The 13,934-nt window shown below is 39.3% G+C and overlaps 1 protein-coding gene across 3 annotated transcripts; it reads right to left on the reverse strand.

The window, feature by feature from the left end:
* Window positions 1-213: 213 nt before the first annotated feature.
* Window positions 214-13,134, reverse strand: catip (ciliogenesis associated TTC17 interacting protein). Of its 3 annotated transcripts, XM_051706269.1 has the most exons (14): window positions 13,060-13,134; window positions 12,867-12,979; window positions 12,354-12,412; window positions 8,679-8,771; window positions 7,998-8,077; window positions 4,469-4,587; window positions 3,299-3,484; window positions 3,113-3,168; window positions 2,863-2,949; window positions 2,486-2,653; window positions 2,184-2,308; window positions 836-912; window positions 649-737; window positions 214-486 (listed from the first exon to the last, which is right to left on the reverse strand). In XM_051706269.1, exons 3-14 carry the CDS (start codon window positions 12,408-12,410, stop codon window positions 265-267), a joined length of 1,359 nt encoding a protein of 452 aa, XP_051562229.1. In that variant the 5' UTR covers window positions 12,411-12,412; window positions 12,867-12,979; window positions 13,060-13,134; the 3' UTR covers window positions 214-264. The 3 variants fall into 3 exon arrangements, 2 of the variants coding, with proteins under 2 accessions (XP_051562229.1, XP_051562228.1); XM_051706268.1 differs by lacking the exons at window positions 12,867-12,979; window positions 13,060-13,134 and having other exon boundaries at window positions 12,354-12,583; XR_007898055.1 differs by lacking the exons at window positions 214-486; window positions 12,867-12,979; window positions 13,060-13,134 and having other exon boundaries at window positions 675-737; window positions 2,184-2,306; window positions 12,354-12,592.
* Between the last annotated feature and the right edge of the window lie 800 nt (window positions 13,135-13,934).

A 13,934-nucleotide genomic window follows, 5' to 3' on the forward strand; every position in this document is an offset into this window, starting at 1 on the left:
CACACTAGAGTGTTTTACTGCTTCTGGGTATGTTTATCTTTGGAAAATATCTGTACAATTACAATAATTCCTTACCATGGCGATGGACTATCAGTTTACAGTGTCTACTTTCACATAAAAAGCTGGTTACAAACCTATTCAGATGAACCAAATACCCTTAAAATATACACAAAAACAAGGCACCAAGTCATTAATACAAAGGCAGCATTGGAAGTAAACCTTTATTTTATCTCCCTGTTACATAGTACAGAATAACACCTCAGGTCAGGGTTTATTATCCAGTATCTCAGGAATTTTTATGTTTTGGGAATCTTCACAGGGGTTTCCCGGAGGACTTTGAGAGGAAAAGGGTGCAAAAAAGTCACGAGCAAAGGAGAAGACATCTTGAGGTTTCCTCAACAGCAGGAATTGCAGGAAGTCAGCCATTAAAGCCTTTAGCTCAGGGTGTTGTCTGACGTAGGAGAGGTAGTCTGCTTTGAGCTCCTCCTGTGTCGTGAATGAGTGATAGGAAAAGTAAGGTGGACTTATTGCACAAAACATATACAATACATTTAATATACTTGCAATAAGATACTGTTTTTGAGATCAGGATTTTAACTCTTTTGAGTGATAACATCAGCATGTATGCTTATGAATAAACACGGACACCTTTCTGTCAAGAAACTTTGAATAAAGCTCCATGTCTTCGTCCCACTGGAGTGGCTTCTTCTCAAACACAGAATGCTGGTCTTTCTCCACTGAAAAACAAAACATTACATTATCCTTTGCATTGTGTTTAACTGTAAAGATTCTGTAAGACTAATGCTGAGTGTTTTCTGATCACAAAGTCTTAAACCTCCATCGAGCATGAGGGGCAAATGCAGTATCTTCATCATTGCAGGTGAGCCCAGTTGCACTCTGCTTGCTAGATGCCTAGGTTTTAAAACATGTTAGGAGAAATTAATATTCATACTTCTGAACATGTAGCTTACCCTTACCATAAATGCTTGTAATAAGGCAATGAAACATAAACATCAAAACCTTTGAGTTTGTAAGCAGTGGTGGGACAGCAATAGACAGCACTGCTTTTGTTTCAACAGCTATCATCCATAGCTAGATAGTTTTAGTTAAAAGTGATGTCCTTTCAACTAATATTAGTGTTTAATCCAGGAGCTATTAAAGGAATAGTTCTCCCTAAAATGAAAATTCTCTCATAATTTTCTCACCCTCATGCCATCCCAGATGTTAATGAATTTTTTTGTTCTGCAGAACACAAATGAAGAATTTTAGAAGAATATCTCAGCTCAATACAATGTAAGTGATTGGTGACCAAACTTTGAAGCTCCAAAAAGCACATAAGGGCAGCATCAAAAGTCATCCATAAGACTAAAAGTGGTTTAATCAATGTCTTCTGAATCAATCTAATTGGTTTTGGATGAGAAAAGCCCAAAATGTAAGCCATTTTCACTGTACATTTTTGCCATTGCAGTCTCTGGGCACAATCATAATTTAAAGCTTGATTACACTTCCTAGTACTTGATGCATGCACAAAGCGCTAGATGGCTCTAGGAAGTGTAATCGAGATTTAAATCATGATCACCAAGGAGACTGCTGATGTCGAGATTTATAGTGAAAATTTAGATATTTTGGTCTGTTTTCACCCAAAACCAATCAGATCACTTCAGAAGATATGGATTAAACCACTGGAGTCTTATGGATTACTTTTATGCTATCTTTAAGTGCATTTTGGACATTGAACATTTTAGTCACCATTCACTTGCATTGTATTGACCCTCAGAGCTGAGATATCCTTCTAATAATCTTCGTTTGTGTTCTGCAGAAGACAGAAAGTCATAAACATCTTGGATGCCATAATGGTGAGTAAATGATTAGAGAATTATAATTTTTGGGTGAACCGTCCCTGTAAGAGGTATTAAGTTTCGTTTTCTAGCTCAACCAGGGGACCAGAACCCACAAGGGGTCCTCAAGACTTAATTCAAATAATTTAAATGGATTAAAAATGGCCAAGAAGTCAAGATTACAACATAAACTGACATCATATTTCTCACTCTGGTGAAAATGCACTGCTTAGTGCTTACTTGGAAAATGTTTTTGATGGAGGGAGGAGGCCTGATAATATTGTTTTGGCCAGTGGGGGGCCTTGCAGACCACTGTTCTAGCAGAAGAAAAAGAAGGTCTCCTACCCATCAGACAGGAAGTAGCAATGCCAAGTTGTTGGGATGTCCTTTGAAGAGGAAACAGCCCTTTCGATTCCAAAGATATCGACCAATTCTTCCCCAATCATCTGCTTCTTCCACCCAAGAGTTCTCTAATGCAAACAAGTGCATTACTAATAAAATAACATCAAGCTCATGCAACTATATTATATGTAGATAGCCAGTATACATACAGTATTGACATCTACTAATCACTGATATGGCCTTTAAATTAAGATCCAAGGGATTTTCTGAAATATAAACAATAATCTCCATGCCAAAAGACTTACATAGACTGACTTAGATATCACAGTATCTTCATTAAATGACAGGAATGTCATGTTTTCTGGAACAATCTTCTTCCGAGCCAGTATGCGCAGAATCAGGAAGTTAGAAGCCTCAGAAACAAAGCCTTTTAAAGAGCTCAATGGAAATGTAAGGGTTTCTGTCTTCACTCCCTATAGAATGAGTTAAAAGAGAAGGCTCTTAATTATTTGAAGAGTAAACTATTTTTTAAGCAGGCAAATGCACTGAACAACAACTCTGGCAGGCATGGCCCAAAAGACAAATACAATGTCTTTTTCAAATGTGTATTTCATCATTTTTTTATTTTATTTTTTTTTAGCTTTTTCACTTTTTCAATGATGTAATGCAGCATAATACTCACCTCCTTCTCTGAAATGATCCTGTTTACCACTAGCTGTTCATGTTGTCTAACCAGATGTAACTTCCGATCCAGTGTGTGGCTGTCCAGCTAAAACATTTAAAACACTTAAGATCTGGGTGGCTTTTCATTGTAATGTACAGTATATAACTTTAAGCAATAGGTTAGCAGGAATTGACTCAAACCTGAAGTAAAGGGAACCTACCTTTCATAAAAAATAAAAAAAATAAAATTATGAAAAGAAGAAAGATACCTTTACATATTCATGATGATTCTCTTCCAATATCTCAAGCCTTCCAGATATATAGGCTGTCAATACAAGGAACAAGCATAGGTTTTAACAAACTTAACAAATCAAACATCATTTGAGTCCTCCAAATACTGATAAATAATAAAATGGAATAAAAAAGAGATGTTATTACACTTTAAGAAAGCTCACCCACAATGGTTGTGCCACAAGGTATGCCATCAATCATACCATGACTATTGGCATGAAGCAGATAGCAGAGCTCCTCGTTGTAGCTTGCCTCTGTGACACTCACAGAGAAGTCTCCAAGCTCCTTGTCCGAATTTGACACTGTCACAAGTGAGTCCGCAAACACACACTGATCCAGATCCCTGGGTACTGGAAATGACAGCGGAAGTCTTTTTGATAAAAACCAGATCCATTCATGCTATTTGCAGTTATGAGGATCTGACAGCACTTATGAGCAAAGGTTAAAGGCAATTAACAATTTTCTGAAGCACTGCACTTGCATTGTGCCACCATCATGCAGCTTTGAAGCATACCATCTATTCAAATTACACAGCAAAGAAACAAAATAGTATAACAATGCAAGTGTATGAATGTCAAGGAGAGTTAAAGGAATAGTTCACCCAAAAATGGAAAATCTCTCATCATTTACTCACACTCATGCCATCCCAGATGTGTATGACTTTCTTCTGCTGAACACAAACGAAGATTTTTAGAAGAATATCTCAGCTTTGTAGGTCCATACAATGCAAAGTGCATGGTAGCCAGAAATGTGAAGGTCCAAAAGCACACAAAGTAATCCATACGACTCAAATGGTTAAATCCATATCTTAAGAAGCGATATGATAGGTGTGGGTGAGAAACAGATACATTATTTAAGTCCTTTTTTCAGCAACAAAAAAAAAAAAAGAAGAAGAATATGGAAGTCAAAGTGGAGATTGATAGTAAAAAAGGACTTGAATATTGATCTGTTTCTCACCCACACCTATTATATCGATTCTCAAGATATGGATTTAACCACTGGAGTCGTATGGATTACTTCTATGCTGCCTTTATGTGCTTTTTTGACCTTCAAATTTCTGACCACCATTCACTTGCATTGTATGGACTTACAGAGCTGAGATATTCTTCTAAAAATCTTCGTTTGTGTTTACCAGAAAAAAGAAAGTCATACACATCAGGGATGGCATGAGGGTGAGTAAATGATGAGAGAATTTATTTGTGTGTGTGAACTATTTCTTTAACAGTGTACCTTTGATGCCATTAACAGATGGCCCCTGACCTCAGAATAGCATCTGATTTCATCATCTTTAGATAAGTCACTTTCCGAATAGCAATCACGTTTAAATTACTTACCAATGCTGTCAATAAACTCCACTGCATTAACTGAAGGTTTCAGTTCCTCTATTTCACTCTGGGTTTCTTCACTCTTCTCCATGTGTCTCAGAAAATCCAGATCCAATTCAAAATGTTGCCTGTATAAATGTGTAATATCGCTTTTAGAGATCGCTGACGGATTGTCTAAACTGTGTCTGCCCTTTTTCTTTCTTTTTTTATTACTTAGATTGTATATTGAACAGTTCAGCCCTTCAGCTGATGTCAAATAAACAGTAGCTATTTCACTAATCTATCAAACATCAGCATTAACGGAATCAATAAAAACGCAAAGTGACATAAATGACTTTTGCACGACAGAAAATAGTAGATATTACTAGCAGTACCTACATAAATCTCCTCAAGCCATTTTATTTAGGGTCTAGATGCGTTTTTCGCTAATGCCCCAAACTTATTAGAATTTTTGGTCTCCTTGGTTACAGTGTTGTCAATATGTACCGTAAACCTTCTTATAATCGAGCAATTTCTCACAGGGCAGCACACTGAAGAAAGACATATTAGGTAATGATTCATGAGTTTATTTGATCACAAAACGTTCATAAATATCAGTGCTTCTGGTACCATAAGTATTCAAAACGTTGGTCAGTCAAAATGTGGGATTCTCTGCACATCTCCAAAACACACAGGGTCAAAATTCATGTTTGGAGTGTGACTGTGTGTAATTTATTTTGTTAGAACAAAACGGCCAAATATCTACAAGTAATATTTACCACAGACCTTATTTTACTTATAAATTGAAAACCCCCATTATAAAAACCACTTGGAAATTCCAGGGGGAACCCATGGCGAATTAGCCTTCAGGGTTCGCCTATAAATTGACGTCACAGCTGAACAGCTCTATGAAACAAGGCATTATTGGCCCTTATAAATATCCTTTCGTCTGCGCAGCTCCTCTAAAACACAGGCCTGGTATGATGTCCAGTCCTCGTCCTGCTTCTGCTGCACAGTCAATGTGGAGATCCTGGGTGTGGCATCTATACCAGGTACATAAAGTACGGCAAAATGTCAAACACTGGAACAAAATTATATACAACTGCATACTAGAAGTAGACCGATAGTAAATTTTTCCAACACGATAACTAAGGTGGTGGAAAAGGCAGCTAACAGATTAATCGGACAATTGTTTTTAAAATTGATTTAAAGAATGTATATATAAATCTTAGTCTTTCCTTACTATGAAAGGTACAGACATAGAGGCTACAAGAGTTCAAAAGGAATAAAATACCGGATGCATTTTACTTTATTGTTGAACTAAAATCCCAATAATAACCAGAAAAAAGAATGATTTGGTGCATAATGTGGGACTTTTAAATGTAAACAAGCCCAAAACACACAATGGACTCTTATTTTGAAATGTCAGAGACTTGGCTCTGTAACAATGCTCTATGTATAATTATTTACCAAATTAAGCTTTTTATAGCCTATATATAAACCAGATGAAGAGTTTTGTGTGTGTACATATAAGCAAGGCTGGAATCGGGCAGATTCATCTTTGTGAAGGATGTTATTCTGTAAGAAAACTTGCTTCCTTCTGCTCTGACAATGTTCCCCAACTCTGAGGATTGGTTTTTCCAGAAGTACCATGGTCCATGCCACACAGCCAGGTCAATCAAGGTGTGGATGGAGGACCACCGGATTAAGACCCTGTCATGGCCAGCCCAATCTCCAGACCGGAACCCCATTGAAAACCTCTGGAATGTGATCAAGAGGAAGATGGATGGCCACAAGCCATCAAACAAAGCCGAGCTGCTTGAACATTTTGAATATATATATATATTTGTGCTGTTAGTTGATTAAAATTTGTAATCACGATTAATCGCATGATTTTTTTATAGTTAATCGCAGATTTTGAAAGTGTGGAAATGCCTGAATCGGGCATTGGGGGTATGTGACGAGGAGGAGGGTGTGGCCGGGCCGTGAGGATGCACACCTCGTGCTGAGTTGCCCCAATCAGCGGGAGAGAGAGATAAGGAGCCAGAATTGCCAGAGGGAGAGAGAGACGCACGCAGCCACTGTGTGTGTGCATCAATGTTTTGTTATGCTGAAAAGCAGTTTTATGTTGTGTTGTGTTTAATTAAAAGTCTCTCTGGTTGATAACCCGGTTCCCGCTTCCTCCTTTCTGATGAACAAGAGGCTTGTCTGCCACAGAAAGAAATTTTTTTTTTATGTAACAATAATGCTTTATTAACATTTTCCAAACAAAATCTTCCACAGTTTAAAGATAGAAATGCACAAAATAGCACCACTTCAAGTTACATTAAACATTTCTCAAAGACTAAGTGGGAGGTTGACTAATTGAAATAACTATGCAACCATAGGTTGCATATTAATTGTAATGTGCATTAAATCTCTTGAACTCTTATCCTCCACAGACTGTGGCTATCCGCTTTGCTACAGCAATCATGAAGCCGCGTTCACTATTCGTGTCAGGGCATCAACGCCAGTGTCAAGCGCTGCTTTGTACTCCACATGAAAAGTGCTTGCAAACAATGTCTCATTCTGCATTTTCATGATGGTTAAGACTTGACGTGCTTATGTGGTAATTAAATTGCACATTACACAGGCTGCAAAGTACTTGATTTTTGTCAAAAGTTCAATCTGGGCTTGTTTTGTACAACAAATAGCATTAAGAGATCCTTTCCCCATCATTTGATCACTGCCATGGCTGTTGTTTGTGTGTTTGTGATATGTGTGTCAGTGTTATGACTCCGGGCGGACACATCGCAAAGGTTCCGCCCTGCTCCAATCAGTGTATATACTGGTTTATGCTTTATTAATGGTAAATACGTTAATTGTGTTTAAGAAAAATGTACTTGTTAAATGTTTTTAAATAATTGCATGCGTTGGGGGCCTGGGTAGCTCAGCAAGTATTGACGCTGAATACCACCCCTGGAGTCACGAGTTTGAATCCAGGGTGTGTTGAGTGACTCCAGCCAGGTCTCCTAAGCAACCAAATTGGCCCAGTTGCTAGGGAGGGTAGAGTCACATGGGGTAACCTCCTCGTGGTCGTGATTAGTGGTTCTCACTCTCAATGGGGCGCGTGGTAAGTTGTGCGTGGATCGCGGAGAGCAGCATGAGCCTTCACATGAGGAGTCTCTGCAGTGTCATGCACGACGAGCCACGTGATAAGATGCATGGATTGGCGGCCTCAGAAGCGAAGGCAACTGAGACTTGTCCTCTGCCACCCGGATTGAGGTGAGTAACCGCGCCACCATGAGGACCAACTAAGTAGTGGGAATTGGGCATTCCAAATTGGGAGAAAATAGGATTAAAAATTAAAGAATTTAATCGCATGCGTTAACACGTTAACTTTGAAAACTTTAATATACTGTATATAGATATTTATACACCAGTTAGTTCCGGTCCTTGAATATGATTGGATGAAAGGGGTTCCAAGAGTGCTGATAGCGCACACCATCAGCACTAGGACGATTTACTGTTTGTATCACTCCGCTTGTGTTGAGTAATTAAACATGCTCTGGGCGCCTACCTGAACTCGCTAAGTTGGAAGAAGATGTAAACTTTTGGAGGAGAAGAGTCTGGTTTCTGCGTTGTGTCAAAATAAGAGTTCTGCAAGAAAACAACAAAACACTTGAACGTGATGGAAAAACTTGTAGGATATTTTAGACAGCACTCTTACTCGTGTGATATTGCTTATACAGTATATATTACAGCAAATGAGGTTTAATGAGGAATAAAGTTTATTATTATTCACTAGATATGAAATTGGAGACACAATGTGCTCACAGGGCACATTTCCATATAGTCACATTTTTCATTTCATGATCCCCTGAAAATAAGCTGCTGGGGCCACCGATCGTCCGGCCATCAAGCAGGAAGATCATGTGACCCATTGTGTGCCCAGGTGTATAAAAGTCCCTTAAGTGCAGCTGAGTTCCAAAATCTATAGAGTCTTTTTCTGACGGGGCTAAACAATACAGAAAACATTAATACAACTGGTCTGTTGCATATTAAGCATGGTCTAAAGTTGTAGCCAAAGCATTCTCAAATGGTAAATAACCTCATCTAAGAATAGCAGGTTAAATCTAATAAAATTCTAATCATTGAAAATGTCTGAAAATGGCTACAATGTCTCAAACAAACAGTTTTTCTTTTACATTTAAAGGTTAAATTGACATTATAACAGCAGAAGATATAAAAAGGCACTGACTGTGTGCGGCCAGGAATGTTGACCATAGCATTCCCATACACTTGACAGGAACTGTAGCGCCTCTTTAAAGTCCTTTTTCCTCCACTGTGGTCCCTGGTTGGGGAAAAAAAGTATATTTTCATTTAATTTGCTTGTTTAATTTAACAATCTTGATTGACAGTCTATTTCCCATCAGGGCATTCATGAATGACCTCAGAGTCATCACAGAATCAGTCCCAGGCTGCTGGTGGATTCTGCAGGGACTCGAAAAGCTGGTGGAGTGGGCCCCGATACGTTTCAAACCAGCCAAACCAAGATTGATGGTGCTGAGGAAGGGGAAGGTGGAAGACAAGTTCCGGTTCAACATTGCAGGCACAGCCATCCCAACCGTCACAGAAAAGCCAGTCAAGAGCTTAGGCAAGGTTTTTGACAGCTCTCTAAGGGACACAACATCCATCAAGGTGACCTGCACAGAGAGTTGGATGGCTGGCTGGAATCCGTGGACAAGTCTGGCCTACCTGGGAAGTTCAAAGCCCAGGTGTATCTGCATGGCATTCTTCCCAGAATCCAGTGGCCCTTCCTCATCTATGCAGCCTTGGAGAGGAGAGTCAGCAAACACCTCAGAAGATGGCTGGGGCTGCCAAAGAGCCTGAGCAGCATCATACTTTATGGACACCACAACAAACTGTAACTACCCTTCAAATCCTTGGAGGAGGAATTCAAGGTAACAAGAGCCAGAGAAGTGGTACAGTACAGGGACTCAAGTGATCCGAAGGTGGCTAAAGTAGGGATCCAAGTGAGGACCGGCAAGGAGTGGAGGACTGAGGAGGCCGTCCAGGAAGCAGAGGCATGGCTGTGGCATGGGAGGCTGGTGGGAGTGGTCACACGAAGCCGAGCTGGGCTAGGATTCTTTCCGACTCCCCAAATGAACACCAGCAGAGGAAAGGAAAGGCACTGCCTAGTCCAGGAGGAGGTGAGAGCAACAGTGGAGGAGACAAGAACCTGCAAGGCTATGGGAATGAAGCAACAGGGCACTTGGACAAGATGGGAGAATGCGGTCGAGGGGAAAGTGACCTGGGCTGAGCTTTGGAAAGCCGAGCCACACTGCAAAAAAATTATCATCCAGACAGTGTACGATGTGCTTCCAAGCCCATCAAATCTGCACATATGGGGCAAAGCAGAGTCACCAGCATGCCCACTGTGCTTCAAGCGATGAACCCTGGAGCACATCCTCAGATGCTGCACAAAGGCACTTGGAGAAGGATGGTTCCAAAGGAGGCATGATCAGGTCCTGAAGACCATCGTTGAAGCCATCAGTGCAGGAGTTGAGTGGGTAAAGCGGTCCCGACCCTCCAAGCAGACTATCGCCTTTGTCAGAGCTGAGGAGCAGCCAATACCTGCAAAAGGAACATCTGCAGGCATCCGGACCTCTGCAAGGGACTGGTAGCTGTTGGTGGACCTCGAATGGCAGCTGAAGTTCCCTAACCATGTTGCAGCCACTACCCTGTGACCGGACATTGTCTTTGTGTCTGAGTCCACCAAGCAAGCTGTGCTGCTGGAGCTGACAGTCCCATGGGAAGATCGTTTGGAAGAGGCCTTTAAAAGGAAGCTCTCCAAGTAGGCAGGACTGGTGAGCAACTGTCAGCAGGCTGGATGGAGAGTGAGGTGTCTCCCAGTTGAGGTTGGATGCAGGGGATTCGCAGCCCGTTCGTTAACCAGAGCCTTCTGCAATTTGGTCATTGAGGGAGAAAGGAAGAGGAGAGCCATCCACAGTACCACCGAAGTGGCAGAGAGGGCCACAAGATGGCTGTGGCTCAAAAGAGGAGAGCCATGGAGTCATGAGTAGCTAGCCATCTGGACACAAGCTGGGGTCTGGTGTGTGATGTTGAAAAGACCCGAAACATCCGATGATTCCAGGCACATTACTGAAGATGTATCCAGAGGCATCAGTAGATGTATGTACACAGTAAGTGAAGTCAGATGCCTCACATACACATGCCTAAGGACTAGGGGAATGTGATCTTAATAAAGCTAAAGGGCCTTCATGCTAAAAATAGCATACCAATTCAAACCTGGAATTCTAACAGAAGGCTTTCTTTAAACCCATCTGAATGAAACACCAAGGGGCCATACTGTATGAGGTACTAACTAACAGATCTTTCCTTTAACCAGTTTACTGGTATGCTTTAACCTCGTGCGACCCTGTGCACACATGCATGGACATTGTATTTTGGATTCACTATTTGGATATGCACAATTTAAATTTAGTTAAACTGACTGATCTCAGTTCAGAATACTCGGTGCTGTCAGTAAAGGGTTAAACTTTCGACACACAAAGTCATGGGACCAAACAACATGGCACCGACCACAGCGGAGTTTGTCTTTGGGAGAAACGCCAACAAAACTACATCTGGTAAGAAACCTAATTACATTTTTACACTGAAACCAAAACTTTTACACTGAGTCAAAAGATTAGAGTCTCTAGTTTAATCCAATATGCCATTTTTAAAACTTGAGCCATTTATCGCGAAACGCCATGCTGCTATACACAATGTACACTAACGAATACTTTAGTGCATTTTTTCCTTAGAAATCCTATATTTAGTGTGCATTTTCACATTGAGAATCAATGGGTTCATCCAAAAGTTGAAAAATGTTTATATGGAGTTAGGTTGAAAATAAGGTGCATTTTGAACTGTTCTGAGACCAATGCAGACAGACAGCACACTGGAGGTTAAGTTATTCACTAAATATACCTTATAGCTTTCCTATGCAGCCAAGTGCATTCAACTCTAAAATCCAACCAAAGTTCAGTTTAAGGCTGCAGATGATGTTTGGGCCACTCAACATGCTTGGCAGACATGAGACAATGGTAATCAGTACATAGATTCAGAATTTATAATGTATAATCTTATTTTAACATGGTTGGCAGTGACTGGATGATGCTGGGCATTACTTTGAATCAGAATTAATTATATAATCATTAATAATTTTTGATGTAATGTTTGTAACATCTAAAAAAAAGTCAATAACCAACACATCTGACTTTCTATAGCTTGGTATTATTTAAAATTTCACAACTTAGTCCCCCGTCCATATATGTTGCCATAAATTTTCTGAAAAACAAGTATTTGCTTTTAGATTTATTTTATTTTATTTATTTTCTTTGCATGTTTATTAGGTGCTACTTACAAATCAAAAAGGGAAATGGAAAATTCACACAGCAGTCCCACTCTGGTCTCAGGAGGTTAATAAGACCCACTATTAAGCAAAATTTGGTATCACATTTTACAGTACGTTTGTGTCTGTTAACATTATTTAACTACCTTAACATAAACTAACAATAAAATACTTTTTCAGCACTTATTAATCTTGGTTAATGTTAATTACAACATATGCTAATGCATTTTAAAATTTAAAGTTGTATATGTTCAAATTAGTTAATTCATTACGAAATTACATGAACTAACAATGAATAATTGTATCTTTATGAAATAACACTGAATCAAGATTAATGAATTCTGTAAAAATCTATTGTTCATTATTAGTTCATGATACCTAGTGCATGATATTAACGAATAAACCCTTATTTTAAAGTGTTACCCAAAATTTCAATCAACTGATTGTATTTCAGGCTTTAAAGCACCAAAACTGAGAAAAAGGCTCATTGACCCACAATTTCAGAAATCTTCTTACCGATGTTTGTGTGTGCAGACAACAGCTTGTAACGTCACCCACTCTTCCTCTAGGCATGTCTGTGTGGGAGTAAGTCATGCCATGAAATTTACCAAATAAAAATACACCTCTGATTAATGTCATACATAATATAAGACATGTGGCCATATAATAGAACGTATCTTCATGTATATCAGGGGGCCTATATATTTTGATAATTACAAAACTGATCATAAAAATATTCAGATCATAGCTGTTCATAAAAACACATACCAAGTATGGATCAACACATGCCAAAATGACTAGGCTTTTGTGCCTATGATAAACTGGATTAGGAATCACTCTAATACCATGACAGATGTCCAAAGGAAATAACTGAATGTAATTTACTTCAGCTTAGGCTGTCTGGTAAAGCAGTGAGGAAAAGGGAATATTTCCCACAAAACCACATGTGGGTTGGCAATTTTATTTCAGTAGGACACGGAATCCAGTAAACCATTTCTGAAACCACTGCAAAGTTGGTTTGAATCCAACCTGAACAGGCTGGGGGTTGGCGGGGTCCACCACAGCAGCAAGATTTGATGTGGTGTCAATGACCACATAGCTGTAGTTGTCTGACGGAATGGGTACAGGTATGATCTTGATGCCTGTTGAAAGACAGATTGATATGGAGTACTGGTAATCAACTGTTGAGTGTATGAAGGAATAGGTGTGTCTCTCTGATTACCATTTATTATAGTGGGTTGAGTTCTGGAGTGGCCCTGTGGAGTAACGCTCACGTGCTTTCCTCATCTGCCTGTTATGAAACACGTAACCCAGTTTGGTCCTTGTATACAAAGAGTACCTGTATGTGTTTATAAAGATGAGTTTAAGCAACGGATTTTCATTATAAGTACCACAGTTTGTTTTAGATCTAACCAAAGTATGGAGGAGCCATACAGGATTGGGTCTTGCTAAAAATATCATAGTTAAACTATGATTACTTTTTAAGAACTATAATAATTTTTCATTAGGGGTGTGCAGCACGCAAGGCAGAAACATTTACTACGTTAATATGCAAATGCCACTGTCAAAAACTATTTATGTGAACAGCACTGAGGTGTGAATAAGAAAAACAACATGTATGTAAACAAAAAAAGGCTAAATATAATGGACCATCAGTCCAGCGAACAGACTATTTTTCCATGAACATTTTCTAGCACATTTAAGAACACGACAGATGAAAAACCCTCCACATATTGAAGTACAGTACTGCACAATGCGGAAGCGTCATTACAGTAGGCGTGTCGGCGATGACGCAATTACAAGGTACAACAACGATTGGCTAGAAGGAACATTCGCCATAAAGACTCGTATTTTATTTTATTTTCCGTTATTCTTGATGTATGATTTGTAAGGCGCGTTATTTGCATGTTCTAAAAAATGAAATAAAATAAATGGAATTCCAATTTAAAGCCGTCAAAACGAATAATATTTTTGACTAATCCCATTTGTTACAGGTAAATAAGATATACGTTTATTTTTGTATTACATTACAATATATATTATTTTCTTATTTTACCGGATTTTGAAGCAAGTACATAGTGAACTTCATTTGAGGAG

Source organism: Myxocyprinus asiaticus, chromosome 9 (assembly GCF_019703515.2).
Source record: "Myxocyprinus asiaticus isolate MX2 ecotype Aquarium Trade chromosome 9, UBuf_Myxa_2, whole genome shotgun sequence".
Taxonomy (NCBI): domain Eukaryota; kingdom Metazoa; phylum Chordata; class Actinopteri; order Cypriniformes; family Catostomidae; genus Myxocyprinus; species Myxocyprinus asiaticus.

Coding starts and splice junctions, on each gene's coding strand:
- catip (XM_051706268.1), bottom strand. CDS start 12,566: ATGATCAGTTTTGTAATTATCAAAATATATAGGCCCCCTGATATACAT. Junction 4,588..7,997: donor TTCCAACTTAGCGAGTTCAG/GTAGGCGCCCAG, acceptor ACATTTATACAG/GCAACATTTTGAATTGGATC. Junction 2,950..3,112: donor ATCATCATGAATATGTAAAG/GTATCTTTCTTC, acceptor TAAATGTTTTAG/CTGGACAGCCACACACTGGA.